Here is a 15,255-nt window from a genome sequence, read left to right as displayed (position 1 = left end):
CGGCGTGGTCGGGAGATCGATGATGTCTGACTATGTTGGCCACGGAGAGACACCTGTGGGTGAACTTGGCGAGCATCGGGGAGAAAGAGAAGGCCTTTCTTCTCGATGCCCCAGTTTCACCCTTAGAATTGTTTGGCATATCCGTCAAGGCAGTGGTCTGGAAATTCAGAGAGGCAAAAGCGTGTTCAGTTACCTTTAGATCTTATATACCACGCTGGTCCCAGTCAGGGGGCCCTGGCCCGTCTCGGTCTGAGGACCGAAGGTGGGGCCAGAGAGACAGTGCTGCTGCTTGTGCACCTCCTCACGCAATGAGAAGCAGGACCTCAGGGAAGTGATCCAGTTCAGATGCAACCAGCAGAGGCAAATAACATTCTCCAGAGGCCTCCTTCCCCTTTTAAGGATTATTACAGCTAGCCTCTTCGTCTTCCTTCCCCCTCCTCATGCAACATCAGGCCCTAGAAAGGACTGGAATGATGTCTGACGGTCCAGCTTGGGCTTTTTGTTAGCAAGCACGCCTTTCAACATAATAACAGAAGCGTGGTAGGCCTCTTCTTAATATGAAAGTTCACATGTCTGCGGCTTCCGCTCTCCAAATAACAGGTGTGAGCTTTGTTAGATCTCCTCCCAGTAGTGAGAATCGTTTTACAGAGATCTCAGTTCCCTGTAGCTCCATAGTTTTATTGTGGAAGAGTTGTTGGCATTCTTTAGCCTCCTCCAGCTAGCCTTTAGGAGGTAGAACATAGTTAGTCCAATTCCTTTAAAAATAATAATAAAAAAAGGGCTAGTCGGCCTCCGTTCCCTCAAGCCCCTATATTACTTGTGAAGCTGTTACAGGGCCTCTGTTGCTACTTTGTCCTAGTTATATACAATAGCACATCTAGCTTAGCGGTAGCTGGAGACGTGGGCCTTTCTGGTTCAAGCCCCCTCTGCTAGATTAAAATAGGAAGTATATCCTTCTTGGCTTCCTCTCAATTTGAGAGTCATTCCGTGCTTTACAGTGCTTCCGTCATCAGTCACGCTGAGGCGTTCCCCAATAGTGTCTCAGGACACAGTGTCTCGTTCCCTGCTCTCAGGGAACCAGGGTTACAGTCGTAATCCGAGACGTTTTTCATATAATTTAAACAAATAATTTTGCCATTTCAGTAGATGCAGATACTGTTATAAATATAAGTTATATATATTAATATATAAGTTATATCTTTTTATTTTATTTTATTATATATATAAAAAGAGAGAGAAACACTGGTGACTTACTCTTTGATGATGGGAACTAGTTGGGTTCCAAGGTTCTCACAGTAGAACCAACGTTCAAACAAGACATCTGTACTATTAACCACAAAGTACCTAGAGTAAAGTAAAAGGAAACCAAATATCACACACATATTTTATCTTTTATTCCCTGATATAGCATCTATTAGTATCATGGTTCAGATAAGGTCACAAGAGAATGGAAGACGTAATATAGAATGGATGTGACTGGGAGTAGTATCCCATGGTACCTGAGGCCATCTGTCTCTGAACGAAGCCTCCTCCTCTCCACCACCAGCCCTACTGTGTTTGCCTGTCTCTGAGGGGAGTGGGGAATCCGTGCTGGAAGCAGGAACATCTGAATACAGCAGCAATAAGCAGGCTTTTGAGCATATAAAATGTCTTTATAGACTAAATTGGCTTTTGTTACATGAATTCAGCCTGTCAGACAATAACAATAGCAGAGCCATTTAAGAGGCAGCTCACACAGACAAATCTGGATTATTCTCACCTCTCCTTCTCGAATATGTACTTCTTTATGCTTGCCGTTCTCTATCACTTTCAAAACCATGTCACCCCTCACCTGGTAAAAGAGCTGAGACACAAAGACAAGTGAAACAGGAATATTAGTGTTCTGTGAACTGTGGATAACAAATCTTTTAGCCTCATATGCCTTTATTTGAAATAAAGGGGTAAAGTACACTCTTATCATGCCTGTAATATCTAGAGAAAATACAGCCATGGCTCAGCTGGATAGTTTGCGCTGACCTCTGGTGATCAAAATTAAAACATTAACTAAAGAACAGAGTTCTGACTTGCTCACTAAACTATGTCATTTTTTGAAAGGGACTCAGCAAGAGACAGTTCTATTAAATTCCTGCTATGGTTTGATTTGAAAGCTGGCCACTGTAAAGGTGCTGTAAAAAAAATGCCATTGAGGAAATTTCTCTACTTCCTGAAAGATACTAAGGAATTATTTGTCATTTACACATTTAAATCTTTTCACTTAGCAGATGCTTTTATCCAAAGTGACTTACAAATGAGAAATCCATTAGATATTTAACCTACGAAACATTAGTGAAAGGATGAGTTACATTTTTCTATAGAAATAGTTGAGATAGGATTGTCTTGAGATTTGTCAAAAAAACCCCCCCAAAAAATCAGTAATAATAATATACAAGTCAGGTGCTCTTTTTGCCACCCTTAAAACTAGCCAATCAGAAATGTTTGTAAATCATTTTGTGTGTTAGGAAATGCTGACATAAGGTTGGCTAACATGTCTTTGAAGGGCGGGGCTTTGGAGAGGTGATGAGTGGGTGAAGATAGAAAAATAGTTAAAGATTAATTTTTTTATAATCGCTTTAAACAAAATTCCTATAATCGCTCACAGCACCAACATAATATTACACATAGTGATTTAATATTGCACTTTCAGTGCCTTAATGTTATTATTAAGCTGGTTGTATGTACTTTACTTTATAGTGGCGTTACCTAAAACTTGCAAATAAATAAAAATTATAGTTCAGGGTGCTGTTGCCAAAAATGGTAAAATCAAGAAAGACAATACAGTGTGAATGACACTAAAATATATTAGGTACAAACATGCTCTTAAAAGCAGGTAATTGCATCTTCACATAGACTCTGTCCCCATTAAAAAAATGCAAAGTGTACTTGGAAAACTATTCCAGTCTGGAATAGTATTAGTAGAATGCAATGTAGTGCACGTTTGTGCTGTAAATCCTGACTAGCAACAATTAACATGGAGAGCAATCAAGCTTCAAAGCAATTGTAGAAAATCTGCAAAAATAGCACTATCAATATTCAGATCATCTTTAGTTATGAGTTTTGTCCCCTTGTCCATTTTCTCTTAGTCTCAAGCACTAACCTTTTGTAAATCTCAAGGCTAATTCTGTTCTTATCAACTGTTAGCATTCTCGGTGCAGTCTGATTCCCAAAATGCAGATCATTTAATCAAGAGAAAATCAAGTCAGCTAGTCTTGTCATGTCATGTAAATTTGTAATTTAATTGGTAGTACATGTAGCACCTTACCTCTTCCCCTTCCTCAATGTGATAATCCTTTCTCACGTTTGGACCACCAACATACATAATATTCAACTGATAAAAAAACCTAGAGAACCATGTAAAGATAGGGGTTATTGTTTGTAAATGTGATTTAAAAACATATTTTTTTGTTTGTTGATCAAAGATCATTTCAACTTACATTAATTTGTTGCAAACAGGTGGTGAAAATGAACTTTCATTCTCAGCAATCCACTTGTCAATGTTTACATGAAGAGATTGGTTGGTCATTTTTCTCTCTAATTTGGGAATACAGCGAGATGCTTGAATTAATCTGTCCGGTTAGGCAGCAACTGAGCAGTGGATCAGTACATCAGAGAATTTATGACTTTGAGTTAATTAGTAATAGGGGTGGTGTTCATGTATGCAGTATGTGACTGTGAGGTTGAAATCCATGTTTACACAGCAGTAACCTTTCAGTGCGGACACTGCAGCATAAACCTGGATTTCAAAATAGAGACCATTGTTTTACAGGTTTTTATGTGATATAAATTATTTACATTTGCATTTAAATGACTCACCATTAGACATTGAAGACCTGACATATGTGAATAAATAAAGTTTTGATTTTGGGCCAAAGTTAAGCCTACCCACTACTAAAAATCAATAAACCAAATAGCGCTGTCAATAGATACATTGTGTTAATCGCGATTAATCGCACACTTATCGTGAAACTAAGCATACACCATTTATCTTGATTAAAACATTCATTTTGTCATCATTGCTATATCCAACAAAGTAAACCATCAGACTGAAGGGTGATTCTCACAAAATTGTATTTTGCAAGTTTTTTCAAGGTACATTTTTGAAACAGACTGATATTATAGGCCTCATTGATCTGAGTTTATAGTCCAATTATCCAGTAAGCAAATGCATTCAAACAATCAGTCCAAAAGACCTCTAATGAAAAGAAAGCCCACCGCTGTATGGCCAGATTATATGCAAACCACGTTTCTTGGCTGGATAAAGCAAACCAGCTTCTCGCTGTAAAGTTTTGGTGGGTGTGAATTGTAATCAACGTAAAGAGTCGTACAGTAAGCACGTGTTACTCCGTTATTATTGCTGCATTATTTTTGTATAATTTGATGAATCGATTCTACTGAATTTTTTTCTACCCGATCACAATTTTTTCTGATTAATCGTTATTAATCGCAATTAATTTATCTTACTATTTATCTTTATCTAATATAGGTTCACTGTAAATGATTTCTGTTGTTTTCACAGTAATACTGTATTCTCAACAATTCCCTACTGTAGAATCTGAATACAGTATGTTATAGATTTTGTCATTTTCACAGCATTACTACTGTCTGAATGACGTTTTCATCTAGGATTTCCTGATACTTCAGTGAATCCATCTTGCCTTCCATATGGCGCAGGTTTTCAGTGCCAGAGGATGCAAAGCAGCCCCAGAGCATCACCGAGCCACCACCATGCTTAACTGTATGCAGACTGTTCTTTTCGGCACATGCTTCATTCTTCTTCCTCCAGACATAACGTTGATCCATAGGGCCGGAAAGTTCTAGTTTTGTTTTATCGCTATACAGAACAGAATCCCAAAACTTGCGTGTGTGTGTGTGTGTGTGTATCTACAAATCTACAAATGAATGTAGAGACAACATAAAGGCCAGTCTCACTGATACTAATACAGCTATTGATATCTGGATAAAACTTATTTCTCCCCCCTAATTTTAAACATTAATTATAGCCATCCAACATTACAGTGTAATTGAAAGCTATCAATTTTTTAACATTAGGCTTAAAAAAAATGACAACTTTTAATTTAAAGGTCCCGTATTATGCCTTTTCACAAGATGTAAAATAAGTCTCATGGAATGATGATAATATCAGAACGGTGTTCATTTCGAGTCGGACAATAATGCCTACAGAGTCAGAGTGCTGTATAGTTTAGTAGTTTAATAGTTTAATTACGGTTATTATAACGTATTTGTCATCTGCTTGTATGTATCCATTATTTATTAATAGCCTACAAGTCTGCTGTTTCGGACCAGGTCCGAATGATGATTAAACATATACTGATGAGTTTAATAAAGTTTATTGTACATCACACAAAAGATGAAGCGTCAGTTTTACTTCAGAAAATCACCGTAAGAGCCGAGTAAACAGTAAGTTATAAGAAGTGCGCAAGTACATAAACGAATTTCGGTAGAGTTGAGGGAGCATTCCTGTGGGTGGAGTTTAGTCAAAAAACTGTTCTACTGACGTCATTAAAGAAGGAAGTAGAGGGATGTAGTCCAAACGGGCCGTTCGATGTAGGCGACTTCTGTTAAATAAAATATCTCGCTTGGCATCGAACTTTGAGCTTTATAATTTTACAGATATTATTTATACTCTAACAACAACATTGCACACTAACTAAAGTTTGAAACATGGGATCACGAAGAACGGGACCTTTAAAGGTTGTATCAGTGATTTCAGGCCCCCCCCAAAAAAGATCACATTCATCTAATCTTTCCTAACGATCCGCCAGCTGCCCGCCCCATAAGCATGCCGTCAAAAAAACGCGTCTCTGTAGGCAGCCTAGGCTCTGAGATCTGCACACAAAAACAATTGGTTTCACCAACCACTCAAAACCAAAACAAACAGTGTTCCAACCAATCACCGACAGTGTCATGATTCCTGTCCTGTGTTTCCCTTGTCTTGTGTGAACTTGTTATTTCCTGTCCTGTGCCATGTTTTGTAGTCCTTTGTAGTTTTTCTTGTTTATTAGTCTCCCCAGGTGTTTCTGATTAACCACACCCCCTTGTTATCTTGTTTAGCTTGTTTGCCTGTGTATATAAACCTCTGTGCTTCAGTTGTTTTTTGTCGGTCGTTGTAGCTGTTTCCATGTTCCTGTCCTAAGTTCTGTTGTCTGCTTGGATTACCTGTTTGTTTTATTAAAAGTAATGCTTGCACATGGATTCTCTCTCCGCTTCATTTCTGCCTCATCTTAACAGACAGGGGGAGGGTGTTGTGAGGTTTTGAGCCAGCTTCTTCTTCAGCTCCGACTTCGCGTGCAGCCCACCCACCCTCTGTCGGTGATTGGTTGGAGCACTGTTTGTTTTGGTTTTGAGGGGAAACCAAAGTCACTTCGGGATCATATAATGTAACGCTACCTAAAGGATGACAAAAATTAACGAATGCTGCGTTTTGCGTTGAATATTTTAACACGTTAAACTGGACAAAAATAATCTCATGCGTTAACGCGTTAAAAAAACGCAAAGTGAGCTTCAATAGCGGATGTCAAGCTGATGAGAGAAAGTTAATACACATAGTTAATTGCTGTCTGCCTTTTACCGTCGATTTGTGGCTGTCAGACTGCATATGAGATTTTACGGCGTTGATTCCCGTGTAGCTACCCAATTTAAATACCTTTTTGCAAACGCTGCAAAATCCTTCTTTTTGCAAAATTGTAATCCAACGGCCAAATTGTAATCCAAAAGACCACCAACGGCCTGCAACCATGTTCTAAATTGTTTGTCTTCCTTGCACCTTCCCAGTTTTCTGGTCTAGTCTTATTCCTGCTGTTCAAAATTGATTTTTTATTTCTGGCGTCACCTCCGCAACTTTGCTCCGGCCAGAGGAAATCACCAAACTGGTTCCACGTGTTTATCACACTAACATACATATTTTGCGACAGCAAATAAAAATAATTAATTATGAAGGCTATATTCAAATAAATTGATAATATAAAATTTTCTTCAAAACGATAACATTTTTTAATGCCTGTAGGATTACAATTGAATGCTTTTTACTGCCATTTAAGGCCTTAATTATCGCAAAATCCATTTATTGACTTTTAATGCCCTGAAACCCTGTTATTTATATGATTTTGAGGGACTTTTCTTGTGCTTTTGGGTCAGTAGTGGTGTATGCCTTAGAGTTCTGGCATGGAAACCTGAAGCGAAGTGTTCGTGTAAGAAAAATATCCATATTTAAAACTTTATCGACTAAAATAACTAGCTTCCGGCAGACGGCCGTACGCATCGCGTTTTACGCCAAAAGAGTAACACTTGACCTGATGCACAATGTACTGACGAACACAGTTGCTTGAACTCATGTTTGTTTGAACCGCGAGAGGCGTCAATTGCCGTCATTATGTTGTGCGTCAAGTTCAAGGGTTACTCTTTTTGCATAAATTGATGCGTACGGCTACCTATGCCGGAACCTAGTTATTTTAGTCCATAAAGTTTTAAATATGGATATTTTTCTTACATGAACGCATCCCTTCACTTCAGAAGGCCTTTATTAACCCCCGGAGACGCGTGGAGCACTTTAATCATGAATAGATGTGCTTTGATGGACCTCCAAAGACATATAGCCATTCACTGGCATTATAAAGCTTGGAAGCCAGGACATTTTTTTATATAACTCTGATTGTTTTCGTCTGAAAGAAGAATGTCATATACACCTAGGATGACTTCAGGGTAAGTAAATCATGGGCTAATTACAATTTTTGGGTGAACTATCCCTTTAACTTTGAACTTGCGAACTATGCTTCCAACGGTGTCTCTAGGAACATTTAGTGCCTTCGCTATCTTATTGTTTCCTGTTCCTTGTTTGAAAAGGCCGATGATATCTTCTCTTAACTTTTTGGACGGCCATTCTTTTGACTTAGTCATATTTCTAACATGCAGTCAAACATGTCACACTCAACAAACCTAGCCTGTTCAGATATTCCATGCATTCTAGCTCAACCTGATGCAACTAAACAAGGGCATGTGTCAACATCTGTTTTGCAGATTTGTGCTGTTGTGAGGGATTCTATTCAGGTGGTTGAATAATTTTGAGACTGCAGAAGTCATTACAATTTGCATTTTCAGTTGAATTTGGGGAAACCACTTGAAACATTTGTTGTGTTGAGCTATTTTAATTACTTTTGTTTGATTTGTTCATTGCAAACAGCTTAAAGTCTGTAAATTTTCCCAATAAACCTGATTTGCAATGGGGGTTGAATAATTTCGATTACATCTGTATATATGTACATATACAGTAGCTCCAAGAAGAACATCATGTGTTGTCATCTTGAAATTATAGTAATTACAACATGCGTGCATGCAACTCCAACCTTAATCAAGCACACCTGAACCAACAAGTGATTTTAAAGGTTATATGTCCAATCAAAAAAACGAATTTTGGTGCAAATTCATATTGTCACATGGTAAAAGCTAGCTAAATTAGTGCTGGATTCAAAACCATGAACAAAACTACAAAAGGAAAAAAAAAAAAAAAAAAAAACCAATTAGTTTTTTTGTGTGTGTGTGTGCAAATGTTAGTGGGTCTGCAGAAATATGAAAGGAGTTTTTAATTTGCACTTTTTGTTTGGACCATCAGACAAAAAACAAACAATCAAACAAACAAGCACATTTTTAATGTCTGGGCATTTCTGTGAATGTTTCAAGCAACTGAATCCATGGGGTTGCAGTCATGATGATGATGCAGTGGCACAACTCCTTAATTAGTTCACAACAGAGCCTTAACGAGCTGTTTAAAAATGTCCTTGCCATTAGAATGTAATACAAAAAAATGGCTCATGAACCATATATAAAAAGGTGGAAGTGAAACCGGGTGTCTTCCTCATTAACATTACATAACCTCTTGTTTCCTCATAGAAGCTATGTTGTATTGTCCAGCCAACTGTATTTGAATTAATGAAACAAAACAAAAATGACATGTGGTAGCATTTATGAATACCATACCACATTATTAATGCATCATTCAAAGTCAAAAATATTCAATCTATTCCTGTGTTAGGTGTTCATGAAAAGGAATGTGAAATGAAAAGGAAAGCATGATCTATTTCCTGCAGTCATTTCCACTGAAATCCTTATTTCATTCAATAAGCAAAAAGTTTTTCAAAAATTGCAATTGTGACTACAGGAGTGTCAGAATTATCTGTTTGAATTATGAAAAATTAAAAAAACTTACCAAACTGAAGTGAAGTGGTAGCTTTGCATACAAAAAGGAAGTGATTCTGTCTGATGCATGAATTCCTCATTTGCAGGGAATGCATTAGAGATCACGTTGTCAGTCATCTTTTATATCAAATCCTTTCTAAGGCAATAACTTAAAACCAGAAATGAAGGGCTTTGAAGAGCCAAGTCAAAGTACAGATTTTATATAAGCTGTGAGGAGACATTTCTGCCAAGAAGAGATTTCTGCCAAGAGCAACACAATCAACTAAAGATTCATAGCAGAATCTTTTTTTAATTTTTAATTTTATTTTTAATTAGTGTAAACTTTGAACAAATATTGGGTCACGTTTTAACTATGTACTTACTACTAAGAATAATATTTGTTAGGTACAATGTACTTATTGTGTTCATATTGTATTGCAAAACACTTTTGCAGCAATTGTGTGATACGGGTAAGGTTACAGACTATGGCAAGCCGTTTTAACTTTTATTCATTTCCGGGATATGAATCCTTGATATCAACAATTACATTTTCACTAGTTAAAATGATAGTTATTGATATCAGGAATTATGTTTCTACTAGTAAAAATGGCAATTTTTTATGGCAAGCCATTTTAGCTTAAATTGTACCCAGCGTTACTCGTCGTAAATGCATTTTTACTAGTAAGAATTCAATTAGAGAGCTCTACAATTCAATTCTTACTAGTAGCAATTACAATTAGAGAGCTCTCTAATTCAATTATTACTAGTAAGAATTACAATTACAGAGCTCTCTAATTCAATTCTTACTAGTAACAATTCCAATTAGAGAGCTCTACAAATGATTTTTTACTATGTCTCTTTGACTTCCATTCATTTTTAATTACGGAGCTGTACAATTGAATTGTTACTAGTAAGAATTACAATTAGAGAGCTCTACAATTGAATTGTTACTAGTAAGAATGCAATTGCAGAGCTCTTTAATTCAATTCTTACTAGTAACAATTTAAATAGAGAGCTCTCTAATCCAATTATTACTAGTAACAATTCCAATTGGAGAGCTCTCTAATTCAGTTATTACTAGTAAGAATGCAATTGCAGAGCTCTTTAATTCAATTACAGAGCTCTGCAATTATACATATCTTTAATTCTTATTTTTACTAGTAAAAATTCAATTAGAGAGCTCTGTAATTGCATTCTTACTAGTAAGAATTTAATTAGAGAGCTCTCTAATTGTAATTGTTACTAGTAATAATTGAATTAGAGAGCTCTCTAATTGTAATTCTTACTAGTAGCAATTCAATTGTAGAGCTCCGTAATTAAAAATGAATGGAAGTCAATGGAGACATATGACTAGTAAAAATGAATTTATAGAGCTCTCTAATTGTAATTGTTAGTAAGAATTGAATTAGAGAGCTCTGTAATTGTAATTCTTACTAGTAATAATTGAATTAGAGAGCTCTCTAATTGTAATTTTTACTATTAATAATTGAATTAGAGAGCTCTCTAATTGTAATTGCTACTAGTAAGAATTGAATTGTAGAGCTCTCTAATTGAATTCTTACTAGTAAAAATGCAATTACGACGAGTAACGCTGGGTACAATTTAAGCTAAAATGGCTTGCCATAATTTTTGATATCAGGAATTACATTTCCACTAGTAACAATGCTAATTCTTGATATCCACAATTAAATTTTCACTAGTTAAAATGATAATTCTTGATATCAACAAAACAGAATTACACCCATTTCCTACTTTTCAAAATAAAAGCCCTTTTAGGCGTGGTTAGACATTACCATATTATACAGAGTGCGATTTACCCCACCATAATTGGGGGGTACTGCTCCTTCACTTCTTCTATGACCATCATGGTCCACTACCATATCAATCCCCACCGTGATCGCCAAGTGCAACATGTGTTGTGCAACACACATACAATGCGACAAACTGATAATCAGTAGGCTACAGAATATATTATTATATATCCAAAAGAGAACTGTTTTGATCAACTCCCAAAAGTTAGAAGTGCACTGAAATTCCATTCTAATTAGCCTACTAGTAAAAGTAATACCTTTACAAGAAGCCTATTGCCTATTTCAGGGGTTTTCCTGGCTCAAAATGAGGCGGAGGTGGTAAAATCATAATAATGTATTCTCTGATGGTCTTCGTTTAGCAGTCACACTGGGGGCCTTCCCGGTCAGAAGTGACCGGACACCTAAAAATGAAACTTCCTCCATCCCAGTAAAAACCAATGCAATTTTGAGACAATTTGATTGAACTTATTAATATTTATGCAATATTTATAGTCCATTTTTTGCCATTGAAAATAATGATTATTTTTTTTAAATTTATTTATTTTAATTAATTTTTTTCTATGCAGTATTTTCGGTTAAAATAGAGACTAGGCTTTCAGAAAAAAAATAAAAATAAAAAAAATAAATCAATTTATTAAACATAAAATTAAATAAATCATGTTATTGCATGGGTTTACCACTAGATGCCTGTATAGCTCTAAATGGAGATGCTTGTGAATTCTAGTTGTTTTTGGACCAAATTACTTACTTTAAAGATGTGGATTGAATGTATTTTTTTGTGTTTTTGTCAATTTCCCATTCATTTCCTATGGAGGTCATTTTTGACCGAACACCAAAATGTTGAATAATTTTCTTACGACCACTTAGCATGCTCGGATCATGAACTCAATTTTTTTGTGTGTTCACATACCAAATGCCAGAAAAGTCACCAAGTTTCGTCACATTCCGATGAAGCTGTGATTTTTTTAAATTCAAAACAGATTTTTTGTAATCTGAATTTATTGGTGTGTATGTGTATAAAGGCGTGTTTGTATGTGTGTGTGTGTGGGTGGGTTTGAATTTTTTGCACTCTTGATGTTGTAGAGTGTCACCCCTTTACTGCGGTGTACTTTTTTTTAGAATCGTGGCTGATTTGTAGATTGTACAGATAAAAATTCAGAGAATTTTTGTGTTTTTGTAAATTTCCCATTCATTTTTGACCGAAGACCACGAGTGTGACTCTTTTTTTTTTACGACCACTTAGCATGCTCGGATCATGACCTCAATTTTTTTTTGTATTCACATACCTAATTCAATAAAAGTCACCAAGTATCATAACCCTCCGATGAAGCTGTGATTTTTAGAAATTCAAAACAGAAAATTATTCGGTCAGAAATGACCGAGGACCATCAGAGGGTTAATAACAAGATAATTAAATGTGTATTTTGTTGTAGATCATCATATAGCCTAATGTGTTTCCCACATTTTTTTGTTGGTGGAGCCTGGTACCTCTAGGGGGGTCATACAAAAGAAAATTTTGTACATTTTAAAGATAAATTCATTAATCTGGTGCACTTTGAGTCACCCGAATCCGCTGTTAAAAATAAATAATCCACCCGCAAACCACCCATATTCTTTGATTTAGATATCTGCATCTGATCATCACATTACAATTATTCAAATTCTTAGTGTTAAGCATGATAATGTAACATATCACACTGAAGTAGGCTGATTTAAAATGAACATTTATTTAAAATAAAAGTTCTTCTTTTGGCAAAATTACATTTCCTTAATAGCCTAAACAGAGGCTTTACTCCCTTCAAGCTTAAATTGTCAATGTTTCATTACATCACTGTTTGAAAACACTTTTTTAATTTTTTGTACCTTTATACAGGGCATTTTCCCCTAATTTTATTAAATGTATGCTCCATCTTTCATTTCAAATTCTTAAATTTGATAAATATATTCAATTAAAATAATTAGACACTAGGCTGTTACCAATACAATTAAATAATTTACATTGAAAAATTATAACTGTATTAAATTAGATTATTTTAAATATTTTTGAATATACAAATAAGGAATGTTGAAAAGAATGATACTTTATGAAACTAGCGTTTTGTCATTCAACGTTGACACTTGCTTGAGAATTTGAAGTCGTTCTCTATCTCCGTTGCTTCTGCCACGGTGGTTAAAAATGGTACGGTCCACAATAGGGGTGTCTGAAATCGCTTTACATTAAAATGTTCCTACAGTGAAAATAGGAGTTGACTTGTATTGTAACTGTAATTATATTTTTTCACAATATCAGAAAAATGATCTGACCCCCCCAAAACTGATATTAATCCCCTGTAATTCTAACTATGATATTATATAACAAATTGTATATTGATGACGACTGGGATGTAGCCTACTTTATTGAGGGATAGGAGCCAACATCTTCAACCATGTTTTTAATTGGAAAACATACATGTGCCTGGTATAACCTGTGTTCTTTCCATAGATATATACACCTATGTGTTCTTTCAAAGACGCATGCGCGTCACTTTTGAATTTTTTGTCTCAGGTCACACGTTTATATCCGGTGCCGCGCCCCTTACGTTGAACAGAGAACATAAATGGAGGCGTTATCCGTGATTAATGCAGTCAGAAGAAAGATTTTATCTATCAAACGAAATTTTATTCGTGGGAACTGTACGCTTTATGATTTAAGTGTGATCGACTCGTTGCTTAACAATATACAGCAGGGCCGTGCAGAGACCTCTGGAGGGGCAGGTGCTCAAAGTATAAAAGGGGGCACATGGAACAAGGCTTTAAATGGGGCTGTGTTTTTCCTGGCTCAAAATGAGGCGGAGGTGTTAAAATCCTAATAATGTATTTTAATAATAAGATAATTAAATTTGTATTTTTTTGTAGATCATCATATAGCCTAATGTGTTTCCCACAGTATTTTTGTGGGTTGAGCTCGCTACCTCTAGGGGGGTCCGGGGGCATGCTCCCCCGTAAGAAAATTTTGTACATTTTAAAGATAAATTCATTAATCTGGTGCACTTTGAGTCACCCGAATCCACTGTTAAAAATAAATAATCCACCCGCAAACCGCCCATATTCTTTTAGGCCGGGAGCCAGGTTCACTCCTCAGGATGTTTTTTGCTACCTTTTTTTCACTATTATTTCCTATTATCTCATACCTTGGGCCATCACAAGTTGATAACGACCACCCCCAACTCAGCCCCGTTTGGTCTCAGGGGCCAAAAAACACCCTTTTTGGGAAAAGCTTTTGGCGGAATGATGTAATTGTGAATATTAGGGTATTGCAGCTACATAAATGGCCATATAACCCTAAAATTTTGCATGGTGTATCCTGACACATAGGGGAAACTAGCAGAAAAAGCTTCTGGGGATTGCTGCCTTTTTGCTGTCAAATATCACCCTCAACATACCCCAAAAGACAAAAAAATGGCTGTCCGCCTGACAAATTGTCATCAAAAGTGATCATTTTCAAGCATTTTATTATATATATCACTGCCTCAAATGTACATGAAAAACTTCCCAAGTTTATAAGCTTCAATTTAAGTCCAAGATGACCTTTCTATCTAGAGGATTATAGCTGGTATAACCAAAGTTCTCCACTGTACCTCAAATTGGAGAAAACAGAACTTTCAAGCATTACCATTCCATATGGGTTCCATAAGTCCATAACATTCATGCTCTCCATGATGGTGACCTCAAATGAAAACATTTTCAATAAGACATCAACATCTAAACCTCTGTTAATTCTCAATAAAAACTTCTGTAGATGTGTGACAGAAAATAAAGTCTGGTTAGTAATAGAGTAATATTTATATTCTACACTAATACAATACACTAACATGACCAGTCGTCGAAGTACAGCATGGATAAGCAGCAAAAAGATCTAAGAACCAAATAAATGTTTTCTATTTTACATTTGAGCTGTATTTTAGCTCCCTTATCGGTCGGTCACTCTCTACGTACGTTGTGATCGACTGATAGGAATCTCGCTAGAGAGGCCAATCTACTTCAAGTGAAACTAAAACGAGCCAATACACATTTGCGCGCAATCATTTGCATTAGCTGTTCAGCCCCGCAGGGTGGGTATATAATGAGCAGCAGGTGCGATTGCATTTCAGTTTTTTGCTTCGGAGCCAAGCACTTCAATGTTGTTCTACATATCTTCAAGGAGATTGTGAAACTGAGCGAGCTTCTTCTTCTTCAGACC

At 36.2% G+C, this 15,255-nt stretch overlaps 1 protein-coding gene across 2 annotated transcripts in view; it reads right to left on the bottom strand.

Moving 5' to 3' along the window:
• haao (3-hydroxyanthranilate 3,4-dioxygenase) overlaps positions 1–15,255 on the bottom strand; it is a 48,615-nt gene that overhangs the window by 20,713 nt on the left and 12,647 nt on the right. Inside the window, exons 1-6 of one of the 2 annotated variants that reach the window (XM_084093841.1) lie at positions 9,257–9,275; positions 3,471–3,567; positions 3,299–3,377; positions 1,760–1,843; positions 1,500–1,606; positions 1,255–1,344 (exon numbers count right to left, since the gene is read on the bottom strand). In XM_084093841.1, the coding sequence (XP_083949967.1) occupies positions 1,255–1,344; positions 1,500–1,606; positions 1,760–1,843; positions 3,299–3,377; positions 3,471–3,559 (449 nt within the window). In that variant the 5' untranslated portion in view covers positions 3,560–3,567; positions 9,257–9,275. Of the gene's footprint in view, positions 1–1,254; positions 1,345–1,499; positions 1,607–1,759; positions 1,844–3,298; positions 3,378–3,470; positions 3,568–9,256; positions 9,276–15,255 lie in introns of those variants that run through there. The other variant, XM_084093840.1, reaches the window with a different exon arrangement.

This window comes from Abramis brama (genome assembly GCF_963993115.1).
Source record: "Abramis brama genome assembly, chromosome: 19".
Taxonomy (NCBI): Eukaryota; Metazoa; Chordata; class Actinopteri; order Cypriniformes; family Leuciscidae; genus Abramis; species Abramis brama.
The sequence above is the reverse complement of the archived record's forward strand: the minus strand, read 5'-3'. Positions and strand labels throughout refer to the sequence as shown.